This window comes from Pinus tabuliformis, chromosome Q, assembly GCF_031772625.1.
Source record: "Pinus tabuliformis cultivar Carrire ecotype Pingquan chromosome Q, CPIR1, whole genome shotgun sequence".
Classification (NCBI taxonomy): Eukaryota; Viridiplantae; Streptophyta; class Pinopsida; order Pinales; family Pinaceae; genus Pinus; species Pinus tabuliformis.
The window spans coordinates 1,064,306,404-1,064,324,773 of NC_142296.1; the positions used below are offsets into that span (position 1 = coordinate 1,064,306,404).

The 18,370-nt window shown below is 39.5% G+C and overlaps 1 protein-coding gene and 1 pseudogene across 1 annotated transcript; both read left to right on the top strand.

The window, feature by feature from the left end:
* The first annotated feature begins 318 nt into the window (after nucleotides 1-318).
* LOC149223169 (uncharacterized) lies at nucleotides 319-1,181 on the top strand. The gene is made up of 3 exons (XM_089387814.1): nucleotides 319-330; nucleotides 418-472; nucleotides 747-1,181. The coding sequence occupies exons 1-3, from the start codon at nucleotides 323-325 to the stop codon at nucleotides 1,179-1,181; spliced, it is 498 nt and encodes a 165-aa protein (XP_089243940.1). The 5' UTR covers nucleotides 319-322.
* Nucleotides 1,182-1,411: 230 nt separating this feature from the next.
* On the top strand, nucleotides 1,412-6,809 carry LOC149223170 (uncharacterized; annotated as a pseudogene).
* Nucleotides 6,810-18,370: the final 11,561 nt, after the last annotated feature.

Sequence of the window (18,370 nt, forward strand, 5' to 3'; positions counted from 1 at the left end):
ATGGGGGTGATGAGATCAAGCTAGAGTAAGCAGGCTTTTTTGTTCCTAGAACATATGTATTTTCTTTTTAAATTTACAAAACCCTTATGTAGTACTCATGTTTTATCAGCACATAGTGGAAACTTTAGTTTTATAAATAAGTTTTGATTGTGAGCTTAGCCTCTCTGGTCAAGAATTTTTCTCTAGCCGTATGCTTATTCAGGCATTTAAAACCCTCTTCTGGCGGGGACTGATGAAGAAAAATTTTGTATGTGACGTTGTGGGTGTGTAATTCTATGTCCACAGGAAATCTAGGAAGCAGAATTAGCTTGCTGATAAGCAAATGCCAAGGTAGATTCAGCTTCCCAATATGATGCTCTGGTCTTTTGCAGATGTTTTTTTACCAACTAGAGTTAACAATTAGAATTGGGTGTGTAGGAGGTTTGGTGTCGATGTCAAGAATACGAGTGCTACAACAAAGTCATCGTCCATGGTATGTACATCATCCATGGTTGTATAAATTGTGTGTGATTAAACAATTGTCTGATTTATTTATCATATATCAATCCCCAGATGTTAGTATGCAGCATGAGGTGAATGATATGAGTTCACTACTACTAGGATTTATACGTTGGCCTCTGTTTCAAATCAGTAACTGTGTGTGGATATATTGAGGTCAATAACAGGGCTCTTTGCTTGCCTGTTTAGTTGGGATGGTTTACATGTATTTATTTTACTTCCGTTGGTTTTGTTTTGCTGCCATTCAGCCACTGGGGCCACAGAGGAACAAAGATGAAAAGGGAAGCATTAGATCAACTTTGGTTTCAAAATCCAAGCATGTAGCAGGTTCAGGAAAAGCACCTGGGATTTCCAATGTTGGACCCTTACATACACGTGAATCAATTTCAGGTAAACTGCCCAGGGTTTCGAATGTTGAGGTCTCAAGTAATGATCCATCGAGTTCAAGGATACAACGCAGGCCTTCTACTACTGTCTCTCTGGTAAAAACATTTCAGCTTCAGGGAGGTCTTCTACTACTGGCCTCTCAAGTAAACACGCTTCAGCTTCAGGGAGGCCTTCTACTACTGGCCTCTCTAGCAAATGTACTTCAGCTTCAGGGAGACCACCAAGGCCTTCAAATGTTGACATCTCAGGCAAAGCTGCTTCAAATGCATCCAAGTCTAGGTTTTTCCCACCTGTAGCTAAAGGTGTCTCAAGAAGAATGCCAATGATTGATGCATCAAAAAGGAAGACAAGGCTTCCATGAGCTTTTACATCAACACTGACTGCCAGAAGTGAGGTTAGGAGCATTTGGTCCACTGCTCTTATTTTAGCATGTATAGATGGTGCTTTTTATTCACAGAGTTTTCCTCTGCACTTTTGCAAAAGCAAGTGAATTGTTTATCTAATCCATAGCTCCAATTGCCATCCAATGGTTTCTACTAAACAACTTGCATTTGGATCCATTGAGTGGGATGTCATGGAAGAGGAAGGGAACTTTCCCAATATTGACGAAGCAAATAATGAAAATCAACTTACTGTAGTTGAATATGTTCAAGACATTTACCATTTCTATTGGTATACAAAGGTACATCCCTTTTGTCATGGGAGCCTTGCAAATTGTTTTTGTTCTATTCAAAATAACAACATCTTTTCTTGGAAGAATACACTTCATTTAAACAATTTAATCAGACCTCATAAGATGACTATGTCCAAATTAACAGCATTTCCATCTTATCAAACCTTTTAATCTTAGAGCCCTTCTTCTTGACCCCTCAAGAAAAATCTCCCTCTTACTTTGATAAATGAGAGGGTTATCATCTGTAGGACAAATGTCATCAATAGCTTAATCATGGCTCCCTCATACTCAAATTGTATTCGTAGGTCTGTCTTCAACCTATTATTAATCCAAAGATTTTATAGTAGAGCCTTGCTATGTTTAATTTCCTGAGCTTCTCGTATGGGCTTCAAGGAATCTCCGGACCAAAGAAGAAATTTCTGAAGAATCGAAAAGGTTCTTCTTTAATCAAGAGAAGACATGTTTCTTGAGATGATTTCAACAAAGGCCATTATTTTCCTAGCCGATCTTCAAGAATAAAAGCTTCAAAGGATGCATTTGACTAGTTTACAACTTGATTGTGAACAACCCTGTAACATAGGCATCAACATATAGGGCCTACAACATATCACCACCGCTACTAGACTTGTACTGATATCATACAAAATGGTGGGCTAAAAATAGAGCATAAATGATGTTGTGTTGCATGTACAGGGATGTCATTCATAGTCAATGCCACTGATATTCTATCTTTACTACACAAGATACTATCCTTGATAGCTACAAATCTTCATACTTCCAGGACGACCCCATCATTACTCAATATACGAATATGGTCCATACAACATTGTTTTGTTAACAAGGTTTCTTAGTTTTATTCCAGAGATAATAGTAAACATGTCCAATAGTAACTAATCTCAACATTTCCTTATACATATTCATCAACGAAAACAAGTTGTGTCCTTGATCTGAATGTTTCAACCTCTGATAGGTTCACCGCAACATTCAGATGATGATGTGTATTAGTGATACAACTTAACAACAAGACTGGAACCCTTTTCTACTTATTAATGATTCCATGAAAACTTCTACACACAATCAATTTTCAACCTAAAACTTAGACATATCTTCATAAAACTGTCCTAATTCAGTTGTCACTTATATGATTTCAAAATGACTTTCCATCAAGCTGATACCTTTGCTCTTGGAGATGTTCCATTCTTAGCTTTGAATGATTTCAATAATTCAAGAGAGAGAAGGTCAAGTAGATTTGAGAACGAAGAGCTACATTTCACATTATGATAAGGCATTTAAATTTGAAGAAAATGATACTATAATTTGATATCAAGGTCAGAGATAGGATAAGGTTGTCAAGGCATCGAATATGAGATGTAATAGAATTCCTTAAATTTCTGTTTGCTTCGACTTCAATCTTCAAATCTGAACCTCTTAGCACAAAATATGGTTGCCTTACTTACCAACAAGAAAACTTAATAGGCCAGGCTTTTAAGCATAGCCCGAAATTCTTGTGGGGAAGTTAATTGTTGATTTCAATGAGCCAAAATACCTTCGAGAAGAGCATCAATCAAATGTTGCTAGGATTACATCATCATTAGAGATCAAGATTCTTAAATCAAGTTCAAGGCAAGAGGAGAGGCACGTAGTCGCTCGACCAAGGGGGAGAGGCACGTAGTCGCTCGACCAAGGGGGAGAGGCACGTAGTCGCTTGTCCGCATCGGGCAAGGTTGAATGCTTTCGAAACTATATCAATACTTAATAATGGAAAGATTTGGCAAAAATATGCGTCTTTCCTCACTGGGGATTGGGGTGGGTGGGTAAATAGTCTTCGGATGAGCCATCCTTCCTCTCCTTAGATTTACTATAGTCGCCTGCTTCCTTGATGCTTATTGGGTGGGGGGCGTTGGTCGAGCCATGCTTACGCATCCTCTCCTTGACAGTCGAGTGTGCGTTAGCATCCTCGCTTTCCTAACGTCAAGCGAGCGTTCAAACCCTCACCCATCGGAATGAGTGAGTGACCCCTAAGTAATATGGGGCCCTCTCCTTAATTGAGAGCGTGCTTACGCACCCTTGCCCCATTCCTTAAAGGTCAAGCAAGCAAGAAATTCATTTGACTTATTGGGTGGCCCCTCTCAAATAAGTAACTAAAAAAGAGTTCGGCAGGCTCACGATGGCGGCCTTAACAGTCGAGCCCTGCCGTTGGCCGCCAGTCACTCAGAGCCTTAGAGTTGGTATTAAGAAGAAAGGACATATTGCCTTGAGATATCAAGTGATCAATACATCTCCCATAATGACTTCACAGACCTGATGGATTATGTCAATAACATATATATACATATATCCCCAAAAAAAATTGTACAAAAGTTAGAGCAATACAATCATTGATTATCTAATATTGCTCCTTGATCTGAAAAATTTCCTAGAAAGTATGTCGCATAGGATAATCAAGGTTGATCCTTATATTCAGAATTGTCAACAAACTCTCAACAAAGATCCAGTACTCATGCTCAAACTGGGTTGTCTTCAATATACCCTTTAACAACTCAGCTTTAAATGCTCAGTGATATGCAATGAACCAAAAAGGGATGAGATGGATGTGAAACCATAGCTGTCATCTGAAATGTTCCAGGGATCTGAGAATCTCAAAGAGAAATTATTCTTTTAAGAATGATACAGTCCTCTAAAATGAGGGTTGTAATACTTCAATCAAGCATCTACAGAGGTTTGGCCCTATCTCCAAGGATCATAGAAGATTTCAATTATTAAGTATATCCTCCTATATATTGGAGATTTCTATACTGCAATTCTGAATACTAGTTAGGGCACAAATACAATTAGCTTCAAGTGTTGATGGTAATCCTGGTCACTAGTTAGGGCTGTCAGCTTTAGTCCTCATTCTCCTCTCCCTCAATTACTGCGATTATCCATATAAGACACCCAATCACTGATTTAGAGCTTGGTAGCTCCTCCCCAACGAATCTTGAAACAGTCCCAAACTACATGGAAGAATTTTGACCTGTCTGCACTCAAGCTTAGGCATATATGTCCTAGAGAGGACTTATACATCCCTTCATACCCACCGAATGGTTAGAAACAAGATACTATAGATGCTCTATTCCTGTAGCCTGTAACAAAGATAAACCTCACCAAATAGCATAGAAAAACATCCAACATGTATTCCTCTAACAACGGTTATATTCAACAGGAAATATGTACCCAAAATTAAGTGATACGTTTCCTAGAAAAACCTCCTATGCTCCACGCATGGAGACACATACCTGCAGTTCTTTCTCCCAATAAAACTATAGAATGCAATTGTTAATAGTTTATTCTGCCATATAAACTGATTTTTTTCTCAGTGGTGTATATTCTTCTACCTATCTCCTTTCCTTACATGTCAGTCATATCCATCCATGATGAGTATTCCTGCTAACCCTGCACATTTCTCTTGTACAATGATTGGTGGAATTGTCAAGAGTGTTCACATAAACGAGATAAGTTGGAAATGCGGGTGAAAACATAGAGGAGAATGTGGGTGCCTAATAAATAGGGACTGGGTACTTAATAAGCATGAAGTGAGGTTTTGAGCCCCATGTTTCACCAAATCAATTTCAAACTTTAGGAGTGCCAGAGAAAACAGTGAATAGATAAGGTGTTGGTGTGGGCCTCTCAAGTTACGATGAGAACGCAGGTGCTTGAACATGGTGTTAAGATTTCAGCTCTAATATTTTCCAACTCAAATACTTAAATTTTCTTTTGCGTCATTCCCAAAGGAAGCTATTGCCTTCTTGTCACAATGAAAATCGAAATTTTCAGTGGAAAATTTAAAAGATTAATCCCTAACTAGCTATCAAATAAATCCATGTCCTAAAGATTATTTATTGCTCAGTTGTTTAAGAATTTTTATAATGTAGATGCAGTGTGCATAGTACAGGTTTTGGATTCATATATGAGCTTCTCTTTTGAAATTCTAAATTGATTGTAGAGATTAAATGGTATATCTTGTATTGTGCTGAAATTCTGGAAATTCTTTTTCCAGCTTATTCCAAAGAAGGGTGGGACACCCAAAAAATATGAAGTTGTTTTTATCGCCCCAATAGGTGAAGAATTCAAGACAAAAAAGGCAATAGAGTGGTACTTGAAGGAAAATCCAGGAGGGCCTTCTATCTCTAAATTTGATTGGAGCACAGGTAAAGTTTGTTATTTTATTGGTTTTTCTTGATTTGAACTATGTTCGGAGCACAGGTAAAGTTTGTTATTTTATTGGTTTTTCCTAATCTAAACTTGTGTTCTTACATGTCTTTGTTTTTTTTTTTCCATTTGAAATCCATACCCTTTTTGTGAGGATATTGGCATGTATCTTTTAGAAAATATAATTTGACATTTTCTTTCTACCATAGGTGAGGTAACACCAACAAGGAGATCTTCAAGGATAAGTGAAAAAGTAAAGGAATCACCAGTCAAAACACCAAAAAGTGAATCGATGAAAAAACCAAAGAGATCCAGAAAATCAAAAAGAGATTCAGAAGATGCAGTGAAACAAGAACCATAAGTAGAAGCTATTAAGGAAGAGGAAATGCATGATACCCATCATGGGGAAGATATGGTTGAAACAGGGGAAGATGCTGATCACAAAAAGGAAGAAGAAGGGAAGGGAAAAGATGATCTTGATAAGAAGAAGGAAGCAGAAGAAGAGAGTGATGAAAAAAGGGAAATAGAAAACAAAGAAAAAATACATGGGTCCAAAACTGAAGAAATAAATAAAATGGATGAGAAGGCAGAAGAGATGGCACCACAAGGGGCAGAAGGTGACATAAAGAAATATCCAGTGTTGGAGAATGAAGAAAAGCACAAGGATTTGGAGAGTAAGGGAGAGCCTCAGGAACCCAAGAAAGATTCAATTGATGTAACAAAGGAGAATGGTTTTGATGGTACAGGTACACTGGAGAACTGTGCCCTGGTCAAACATGCAGAGCCAGTGAAGGAAGTGCATGACTCGAGGGAAAAAAATACTTGAAGGTCAAGCATGACAAATGGCAGACGAGATTGGTTCACTTTCCAACCACACTACAGTAAAACAGACCCTTGAGCCCCCACTTAATGCATCCAGCTGAACTTCTATGGTTTAAATTTGTGCATTGTTGGAGGTTAGCTTCTTAATTTACACATTATTCATTGGGAGTTATGCCCAGGTTTAGAGTTTGAAGAGAGGAGGAAAACTCTAGGAGTGTTTCTTTAATATTGCAATGATAGATTACTGTTATCCTACATATCATAGTGAAAATGGAACCTAGCTTTTGCAGTGACTCTTGCTACAGTTGCATAGTCACCGATTAGTTGCCATGGTTTTGGTTCTTTGACTTGCATTTCTTATCAATTTACTTTTTGTAAATTTAACTTATCTAGTTCCTTTTATAAATGTTCACTACAGTTTTTAGCTTCTTGCATATGATTTTATTAGTCTTTTCTTTATGATGTAACAAATTATCCATGAATTGTTATGTAGCTATATTTAGTTCTCAATATATTCAATTTATCAGTAGTATGGAAAATGGTTAGGTTTAGATGCTTTATAGTTCCTATTGTCTTTTATACATTCTTTGAAGCAAGGAGATGCAAAATGTTATTTCTTAGAGTCCATTATATCTATAGCTTTGAAAGCCTAGAGGTGTTTGGTTGTACGCCCAATATTCTACTTTTCTTGTTCAAGATTTTGTTGATTTTAGCTTTTCAACCTAGAGGAGGTCTCTATCTTGTTGCATCTCATGAAGCTTGAGACTTAAACAGAGCAGGATTCAGGAGAAAATCTCAAATGTAACTCCGATGCAGAATATGTTTGGGGTGAGTCTTTCTGGGAATTATGTGTTGCTAATACCTTCTTGATTATGGTTCATTTGTCTTTCTTATTCTACAAATACAGGCTCCATTATATTTGTTCAAGTTGTTGGATCATGTTATTTGTTTTAATGAGATAGCTGATTTATAGGCATTTTATTGGGAACCCTTAAAGCATCTTAAAAATTAAAAATAAACAATTCCCACATTTTTTATATCTGTTTTACTATTGGAGTGGGTCCTAAAGCTATTTTTTTGTGTTTAACCTTGAATGATTTTGATTTAGTGGTGCATGATTTGTTGATTTGAAGTGTCATATTTATCTTCCACAAGCATTTCTTTGCGTTCTTCATGTATTATAACAGATGTACCTTATGTAGACGATGAAACATTTTTTGTGATGGAGTAAGGATAACATTCTATTGAAGTGAATTTGATAACTTGTAGGAATTGAGGTGGGAAAGGAAGGAATGATACTTCTTTAGTTGGTGGTATTATTTTATATGTAATTTTGTTAATAATGTTTATGGGCTATTGTATTTTTTATAGCTACTTATTGACGTTTTGGTACTTATGTGAATTGTATCTCCTCTCTTTATAAACTCTGGTCATGGAAAATAGAAAGGGGTTCACTTTATTAGTGGCAAGAACCAGCGTCCTTGTAGAGTATAGGGGAAGTATGGATTTACTTTTTGCTTGACGGGACAAAACTGTATGCCTTTTGTTTCGTTGAAATTTTAGGCCTTAAATTTGATCTTGCATAGGTTGCTTCGTTATAGGGCGATAAGGCTCTTGGTTCTTGGTGTTCAAGACATTACTTTAATATTGTTTAGCTTATATTTTCAAGAGATTCTTTGATTATAGAAATGTCAGGGTCATTCCTATTTCAAGGAAGTGATATTAGTTCTTAATATTGTTTCTAGGGTCGTTTCTATTTCCTATATGATGTTAGTTCCAATGTGGTTCCAATGTAATCACTCATTATGTAAAAGAGACCTTAAAGAGAAATCCACTATATCTAGATTGAGTGGGCCTAATGGTTAAGAGCATGTGTTTCCTCCTAAGAGGTCACAGGTTCAAAACTAGAGGGGGTAGAGTATGTATGCCTTCATTGACTTAGTGGTCAAATCATTGTGCGGAGGTGGGTCCCTTGTCCCACAAGTAAGGGGGTCTCATACACCAATGTGGGGTCTGGCTTGGTTGTGACCTTTAGAATTGTATTTCAAAGGTATGAGAGTGCAAGGAAGCCTTGTCTTTAGTGAGGTGCATGATAAGGTAATGCTTGCCTTCAACATGTAGAAAATATTGTAGACGTTTTGAGGTTTATTTTGGAATACACCATTGTTTTGAGCTAGCCAAATGGAGCAGATCACCTCTACAATCAAAATTTTATCTTATGTTATAGTTGTAGTCCATTCATTTAATGCCTCTGTGTTATCTCCAATCCATTGTTTCATTTTACATAGTCTATGAGTGATAGTCCATATCTCATTGGTGAGATGATAGTGAATCAAAAAGTGATTTCATCCTTTCATTAAGAGCGCATGTGGTGGTACTTTTCCATCCTCTTCTTCTAAGCATGTCTAGGTTGGGATTGCACCCTTGATTTGAGATTTGGGGCCCCAACCTTGGTTGTAGATAGGTTGATTACATCTAGAGGTTCTAGACTTGTGTTTGAACACCTTATTTGGTGCACACCTATACACAAAGATTCATCAATTGATTTTTCATCATCATATAGATCAATTTATATGTTATTTTATATACATGCACATAATAAATCTTCCTAAAACATGGTCGAGCTTTGTGTGCCTTAGCTAACAATGTTTCTCCAGGTGGGAGGGAAAACAATGCTTCTATATCTGGAATCAAAGAAAGTCCATCCTATCATGTTGGCTAGCCCTCCCTCCCCAACTGCCATTGAATAGTAATCTTCCTTTATAAAGATTGAAATTATTTCTTCGCTTCGGTGTTGTGTTCATTCTTTCTGTTATCTCTGAGAGATTATCCACCCCCATGGTACTTTCCAATTGTCAAACAACCAATGGAAAATAAAAAAAATGGGGTTCTTGTCAAACGAAAAAACAACGATAGAGCTCAACGAAGAAGGGAAGGGGAACAGAAAAGACCCGTAGAGAGAATTACAACAAGAACAACAAGCCCATCACTAATCAATAGGACAGAGAAAGCAGCTTGTAGGATCAACAATGGTGATGGCTAGATTGCTTGGATGGGTCGTTCAGTAGAATCAGTCTAGCTTGTTCACTGCCCCTTGAAACCTAATGAAACCTAATCTCCCATAAGGGCTAACTGCCTTATGTTACCTCTCTGTCCCTAAAACAAGAGCTTGACCTTGAGCTTGAGCTTGAATTTGAGCTTGAGGTTACACTTTCCCTCAAACTAAAAGAAGAGCTTGACCTTAAGGCAAGGCCTTTCATTACCACTTCATGTTCCTCAAAGAAAGAATAATAACCTTACTTTCATTCTAAGCCCGAAATTCCCTTCAGCAAAGCAGCAAGTATTATCAATGAGCAGGCAGTGTGCCTAACCCTCACAGTTTGTATCATTTGGTGCCATATCGTGTCGTAGTACCATACCGTGCATGTTGGGTGGATGTGTCAAGTTGTGATGGTTCCTTCTCTCATGGTCTGGCGGTGCAGACTTCCCTCCATTTAGGCAGTGCAGACTTCTCTTCTTTCTCTCAGGTATGTTGGAAACTAGGGGGCCTTCTCCTCTATCAGGTATGGTGGCCCAATAGGGTACATATCCTCTTGGCCATTAAATGACGAAAATCATAGTGATATGTTCTTGAGTGTGGGTTAAGTAATTGCATTGTGGGAGAACTAATATGCATTTACAATGTCTATCAAAAGAAGAAAGGTGCAACTAATATGCATTTACAATGTATATCAAAAGAAGAAAGGTGCATTGTAGAATGCATGTGGGGTCATAAGAGAGGCATGATGATATAAAAATAAAAGAGTATTAAAAATGTGAATAAAAAAATGGATACATACAATATTTAGTGAAAATAGGGGTTTTATAAATTGGGAAGGTGTATTGGATTTATATTGGTAGGGGGTTAAATAATGTGATTTTTAGAGGTATTTTCCAATATGTAGTCAAATTAAGGGTATTGTTTAGTATGCCATGAATGCACGTGCTATGTTAGAGGTTCAGTGAGTGAAGCCCCCATGGGTTTTTGATTGTACGAATAATGTCCTAGATGTAGTAGAAGTGTCGGGTAAGGCCGATGAAGACATTCATTCCTAATCTTGAATGGAGAAGAAAAATCAGATGTAAAACAATCCACTCTAGAAAGAATATAACAAGAAACCATGGATGACCAAGTCAATCAGACATCAAGTGGAGCACCATTATTGAATGGATCAAGGTATGCAACCTAGAAGGAAAGATTATAATGTTGTCTAATGGTTTAAACTTTGATGTGTGGAAATTTGTAGCGAATGGTGTTGGGGGGAAAAGTATCTAATGCAGAATGCCTCTATCCCACTCTGAAGGTGATAGTACTCCAGCAACAACTGAATGCAAAGCTATTCAAAGTTTCTTCTTTATGAGATGAGAGAGGGAAGAAAAGGATGATCTACTAACCGTTATCTTGCGCTAATAGTCGATCCAGTCTTCACTCCTTGCCCTTTCACCGGCCCAGCTACACACAGATCCTGTAAAAGCACAAGAAAACGAAACTACAAGAAGCATACATCCATAATCGATTATAGGATTAGCATAAATCAAATATACAAGCATCTATTCATCATAAAGACACATGCATATAGAAGAACCTCAAATACTTTATTGATAATAGAAGTAAAGTTCTGAGAGAGTTACAACCACAATGGGCCCAATCCAGCAACACCTCCCAGCTGAAATAAATCTCCTCTTCACCTCCTTCAAGCAAAACACCCAATAGCTCTATACACAAACCAACAGCACTTCCTTACTTGCACAAAATTCCAGCCTCGCTAGACCTCATGAGAGAGCTCTATATATAGGGTTTTGGAGAAAGGATGAGTCATCTTGAGACTGGCCTGAAGCTGACTTGTGTCCTCTCCCACTTTAGTTAATCTTTAGTTCTTGAGTCCACTTGGAGAATCTTGCTTCCACTTGGAGATCAAGACCCTCTTACTCATCACTAGGCGAATTCCTTGACCCAAGTGTCAGTTTGGAAGCTTCCTGGGCAGTTGACACCTTGCAGAATGACTGTGCCACTTGGCCAATCTCGCCCAGCGTAGGTAGCCTTCATTAGTTTTTACCTTCAGCGCAGGTACAAGGAGGAGCAGTTGACATTCAGCGCAGATGCTCAGTGGAGCAGCTGACATGATCCAGAAATAGCCTATTTTTGAGTGTTTTTGGGTGGAGAACTGATTCTCAGTGCTGTGGTTTGCAGACCTTGTTCCTCTAAGGGTAAGAACCACATGTTTAGGGACTTTGGATCCCTCAGATTATTGACATTTCATGCTCCATGCTGTTAGGCACAAAAATGTCTATAACAGTTGCCCCCTAAAGTATGAGGTCATTTATCGGGTGAAATGCTTTATTAGGAGGATCCGAAGTTCATTCAATCGCTGAGAGGTGTCCTGCAATAAAATACAATACAATACATTATTTTTCATTCTGCTTTCATGATCTAGCTGAGGCGGGCATTCCCATGCTCAGCTTTATAAATTCATTTTGGTACATATAACAGACGACCGTCTGATGATAGACTGATAATTCAATGCTGAAATTATCATCCTTTGAGTAGGATGATCATCTGTTGCAATAATGTACATATCAAATGTCTTTATATTTCCTGAATATATATCGCAGCCCGGATGGATGAAACTAGATCTGGGGTCTTCAATCTCGTTCGCTCTTCACTCTAAGTACAAGTCGATCCATGTGAGAATTGCGCTGAAGTCGAACATGGAAAGACATCGCTTGATTACCGGTCAATAATGTAAACCGTTAACAAGCGCGAGAGGAATCACCAATAATGACAATGACCCTCAAGGTACTACAGTACAATTCACGTGGTGTGAATAAAGGACTTGGCGTCGAACACCACGCAAAATCTTCTGGTCGAAGGTCATTGATGTATACCTGTCGCCGGAAGTGAGAAACTTGCCATTGAGGCATGCAAGCTTCAAAGTATTGGGGGGTGTTCCTAGATCAACTTCTTGGATAATGAGATGAAGTCGACAAGAAGCGATCCGTCAAAGGAGGGCCTTAATGAATCCCACGTCAGTGACACGGAACGGAGCTAATGACTTTAGTGGAGGTGAAAACAAACTGTGAGATATGATTCAGGGTGGCGATCATGGGTGGATGAAGGATAATGTATGGCAGTGGATGGGACACGGTTGACTCTTTCTGAACACATCTCTTGAACATATAACGACACTAATGTGATGGATCGGTAGCATTACCCCAAATACGGATGGTTTGGCGAGGACCATGGTGATGAGACCGGTGAATGAAACAACCCAACCCGATGTGGTACGGAGGACAAAGTGTCATGTTCAAGAGCGACTTGCTACCATCAAAGCTTTGAGGTTCTCCCAATTTTTCCGCAGTCATTTCTGACCAGCACCTCTTTATTTTTGTCAAGCTTGAGGAGGATAACATATGCTTGTTCTATAACCTGCCCTTCGGGCAAGCCCATCGCTATGTTTTAACGAACCTAGCGATAGGGAAACTCGTTCTTGTCTAAAGACAAGTTTGTCGCTATTTAATCATTTTAACGAGTCTAGCGACAAAGACAACTCGGTCCTTTTCATTTTTAGAGAGTCTAAAAAGGTACAAAAAGTTAACTCCAAAATTCCTTTTTCGTCATCTAATCCCTTAAGTCCGAAAAAGTATAAAACAATACAAAAGGGATGAGTTTTCGATTACTTTAACGAGCCGAATAAAACAAGCGCTTGACCTTTTTGTGCAATAATCCCTCAGGTCCAAAAAGATTAAAATCTAGAGGAGGGATAGCTCTTCCGGTCCTTTTAACGAGCTGGAAGGCCAAAACTCGGCGAACTTTTCATATTTTACAAGTCAGATGAAAAGAGCTCAAAGAAGACTCGTCTTTTGAGGAACGAGTGATAAACAGGGATAGCAGTAGATTCCAGGTGCAGGTTGGAATTTTCCAATCACGGCAGTGTCACAAGGATGGCTAAGTGGAATCACTCTTCGCAGCTGTTCCTCAAAATGGGTAAACAATCATATGGAGGTGAACGATAGGCCAAATGGAATGGAGGTGGCGGGTGCAAACACAACCAAGGCTTTTATGGCTAATAAATTTACGATCACAATGGTTATTTACCGGAATAGGTTCTTTTATTAGATAAAAATGAGCTTAATCTCTGGAGGAAACATTGCTCACTGCTTTTATTTATTTTTTAACGAGCATGAAGACCGCGTTAAAACTGCTCAGATCTTGCGTTTATTTTTTAACGAGCATGAACTTTATGCTAAAACTGCTCGATATACCAGTCATAAAATAAGAAATATCTCTCGTGAGATCTCTATTTTTTATAGAGCTTCATCTTCACTAAGCTTTGCTCCCTCTCATCCTTTCTTTATGCAAGTTCGGAAACGGCTAATCCTACGAGTTTAAAGGGTTAGACCTACAGGTTTAAAGGGAGGACCTAAAAATTTAAAAAAATAAATAGTCGTCCCTTGATTGCATTCCAAAAGGTTGCATGCCCCCAGGTATAAAGTACAATTTCAAGGCTGCCCCTACTTATCCGATAAAACATTTGTTTTAAAGGGTGAGGCTTGCCTCTTCCTGGTTACCCAAAGATTGCTCTGTTAATCTTTCAAACTGAACACTTCCTCGGCACTGTCTCCCATAGTAGACAATGGTGAATGACCCTTGTCAAACAAGTAACCTTAACAAAAGAATCCTATTCTAGAACAACCCCTCTTCCATCCACGGACGGGGTACGGACAAGTCATATTCTCTCGCGGAAATTCTACCTTATATCCAGGGTTTCCTCTGCCCGAAGCAGACCATGATGCATGCCCCCTGGGTTCCAGTCCTATCTTTCCGAATCACTCGCATTCATCGGGAAGGAGGACTGGGGGTAGAGACATTTCTTGAGTAAATAGACCATTGAGGATTGGTATTTGACTATTTGCGATGCGTGATCCCGGAAATGAAAGTTGGTCTACGAGTTTGACTACCCTTCCTTCGTGTGGAAAACACATTACTCTAAAGAGTGAGGAGACTATAGCTTCCATGCAATATATATAGTCACGTCCAAGGAGTAGGTTATAATCCAAGAGTCCTTGAACGACCATCACGTTCAAATTAACGGTCTTCCCTTTCAATGTAACAGGCACATTGGGGAGGATCCCTAACGGTCGACTGGTTCCTTTATCAAAGCCCGAGAGATTTCTTATCTCAGGCAAAAGCGTCGGGGAACCCAGTGCTTTCCAAGCAACAGAGGAAAGGATACTCACAGATGCCCCTTCATCAATGATAGTTCCAGCCGTCACCATTCTATAAATTTGGACTATGATTCTGAATGGTATACTGGCTGGTAACCGGGGTCTGCCCAGTTGGTTCCAATCAAAGGACACAACCAGGTTGCTTGGTGGTGGGACCGAATACATGGCCGGATACGATCCCGACGATGTTCCTTCCTGCGATAAAGGAATGGGCGCATTGCCCTGATGCTCATCAGAATCTGTGTTGATGAAAAGAATCTGGATGGTGTCATCCTTATTCTCTTCTGTGAGGGTGTCATTCGAAGATGAATCTTCAGTGACGGTGTCATTTGAGGATGAAACCTCTGAAGGAAGAACTGGGTCAACTGCCGTATCGACCTTTAGACTTTCGTCTGGTCTGGATTCAGTAGGTTCATTTTCAATGACTGACGCTTCAGCTGACCACTTGAGCGGGCCAGCTGTATTTTCAACCAACGAAGGACTTGGCATGAGTTTTTTGTATCCAGGAGGAAGTATTACCGGGGAAACCGGACGATCTTCCAAAACTCTCTTTGCTTCGTCTAAGAAGGGACAACGGTGGATGGCGTGACCGCCTTCACACAGTCTGCAGGGGGATCTTGCTCCTCCTCTTTGTCTTGAACCTTCACTTTCGCTGGTTGACGGTAAGCAATCAACATGGCTATCAGAGGTTGATGCTCCCGAATTGTGCAGACGAGGGGACCAGTCCCTTAGTATCCGGGGAATACAGGGACAATCTCTATGGAAGTGGTCTCCTCTACATATGACACATGGCGATTTAGGCCCGGTCTGTGCTGTGTGTGGGTTTTTGTCAGATGTCTTTTGCTTGCCCCCAGTCGCCTTAGGCTCCTTCTTCTTCTTTTCTTTCTTCTTCTTTTCCTTCTTCTCCGTGGGAGCTTGGCTTTTGCCAGCTCCACCTTTTGAAGATGAAGGATTGGAGGAAGGGTTAGAGGAAGTAGAAGGCTGGTGGGAGGCTCTAGACTCATCTAACTGTTGACTCGACTGCTCAGGAACCATGGTGTTCTGAACTACACTAGTTGAGAATAGCCAAACAGGCAGGCCAATCGTCAGTCCTGGAAGCGACAATGTGGCCATGTGGGGCGCACCAACTTCTCCCCAAGAGGAGAATGGACTAGGACTTCCATCATGTGGAGTTCCTTGGTTGGGGCGTTCCATGTTCTCAACTTAAAGATCAACGCGGGAATAAGAGGTGATTATGTTCCGTTTAAAATAAATTTTATAACGACGCTTAGACACAACTTGCTTTTTCACTTTTTAAGAGTTGAGAAAAAGCTAAAGATGACTCTAGTCTCCTTCGATGTTTTAACGAGCCCGAAGTGACAAATGCTTGGATGGACTTTTTCAGTTATAGAGTTTGAAAAAGGCCAAAAGAAACTGCTCTGAAGTTCTAGGCAGAGGGTGTGCCAAACCTTTCACAAAACCACAGAATACGTTTTACGGTACGAGTGGTCGATCTTCGTGAATGCTGTGTTCACTGCATTGCGATTAGTAGGGCGGCCGACACCGTTTCCTATGGATAAAGGCTTTGATCCTATAGGGGTCTCCCAATATATACACGACGGTACGTGGGAGCACAAGTCCGTATTGATACTTATCGCTTCACCGTGGAGGAATCACCCAACCACTCAACGCTAAGATACCACATTTAACGACGCCGGAACACGTCTCTAGCTTAGACCTTTAGATGTTTGTGTTATGTTTCAATGCGTTGTTATGTAAATTCAATTTATTTTAAGGTTGATCTTGTTTAGCAGTTTGCCTTTATGGATCACCACGAGATGTATAGAAACACTCCTGAATGCAATCTAAGATGATAAGCAAGCTTTTCAATCTTTCAACTTTGAAAACCTTAACTACTGAGGGAGAAGGAATATAACACCTTTCCGCACAGATCATAGAGCACACACTAATGCACTTTCCTAAATCAACATGCAAATTGTCATAATGCACATGCACAAGTATTTCTTTTCTCTTTCTTAATGTTGATGAAATGCAAAAAGAAAGCTGTTGTATAACTTTGAATTCAATTTCAAGCGAAAGCAAACAAGTTTGTCCAAAATCGAAAGACACCTTACGATTCACTTGTTTCGACACTTAGAAGTATATAAATTCAAACCATATAACGAAAGCGACAAACTCAATCAGCTATGAACAGCTAATAAACTAACTCTTAAGATCAGAACGACACTTAATCACAGGTCTAGATCTAAGAGGCCAATGCAAGACTGGTTCACTTTCGTTATGGGAAACTGTAAATGACACAAGAAATACAAAAGAACAAATACAGTTTCTTTATACAACTGAGGCGGAATAATGACAAAGGAAGATGGTTTCAGATAGGCCTACTGACTGGCAGCAAACAGCAAAAACAAGAGTGAAAACAAATCAAGACACAGCAGGAAACCTCAGTAACTCAAGCCAAGACTAGTCCAGCGCAGGTGTAACACTGCCTGTTTGACCTTCAGCACAGGTAGCCCCTTCGGGAACTGCGCTGAAATGCAGACTGCCTTTGTACAGCCTGCAATGAAGAACGAGACTTTCGTCCGTCTTGGTTTCCGGGTCACAGATTGCTCAAAAATTCACAGTTTTTGCTCAAATCAGAAGCTATCAGTCAAGGACACACTAAGGGATGTAAAGGAGGATGAAAAGCTATCACTAAGAGCTTATTAGAGTCCTTGTGGATCAGCTCTTCAAATCATAAACTTGCCCAGAAACTGAGCTAGAGTAGTTGCCCTCTACTTTGTGTTTGATGGACTCAAACATAGTTCGATTCGGTACTCCCCTTGTTTATGAAATGAATAGCAAGAAACACAACAAACCAACAAGATACAATCCCCAGCGGAGTCGCCAATTTGTTGGGGGGGAAAGTATCTAATGCAGAATGCCTCTATCCCACTCTGAAGGTGATAGTACTCCAGCAACAACTGAATGCAAAGCTATTCAAAGTTTCTTCTTTATGAGATGAGAGAGGTGTTGGAAATAATACTGAGAGGGGGGGTGAATCAGTATTATCAGATCAATCAAACTTTTTCAATGCTCAGAAATATATACGCTACTTCAGTTAGGTGAACCAGCGTGTACACGCTACTGTGACTAAATAAAACAGCGTATAAGAAGAAAACTCATAATTTAGTTAGCTTATTCTTCAGTTAAGTTCATCAGGACATTATTCACCACATTAACAGTAAACAGGTGCAGTATAACAGAACAGATCAAAAACCACACACATGAACACCAAGATGTAAGGTGGAAACCCAATGTGGGTGAAAACCACCTGCTGCAAGTTGTCTCTATCTTTCTTTAATATGAAACTTCAGTTTACAATCTTTTGTACTGGTGCAGCCTTATACCAGTACGCAGGCTACAACCTGCAGAAGGCTACAACCTTCTCTCGTTCTCCAAACTTCCTTGGAAGGGAGCTCCAACCCCCTTTGCTCTTGTACTAGCCAAGATACTAGTACGTAGGTGCTGACCTACAATCTTCTTTCCTTCAGGTAC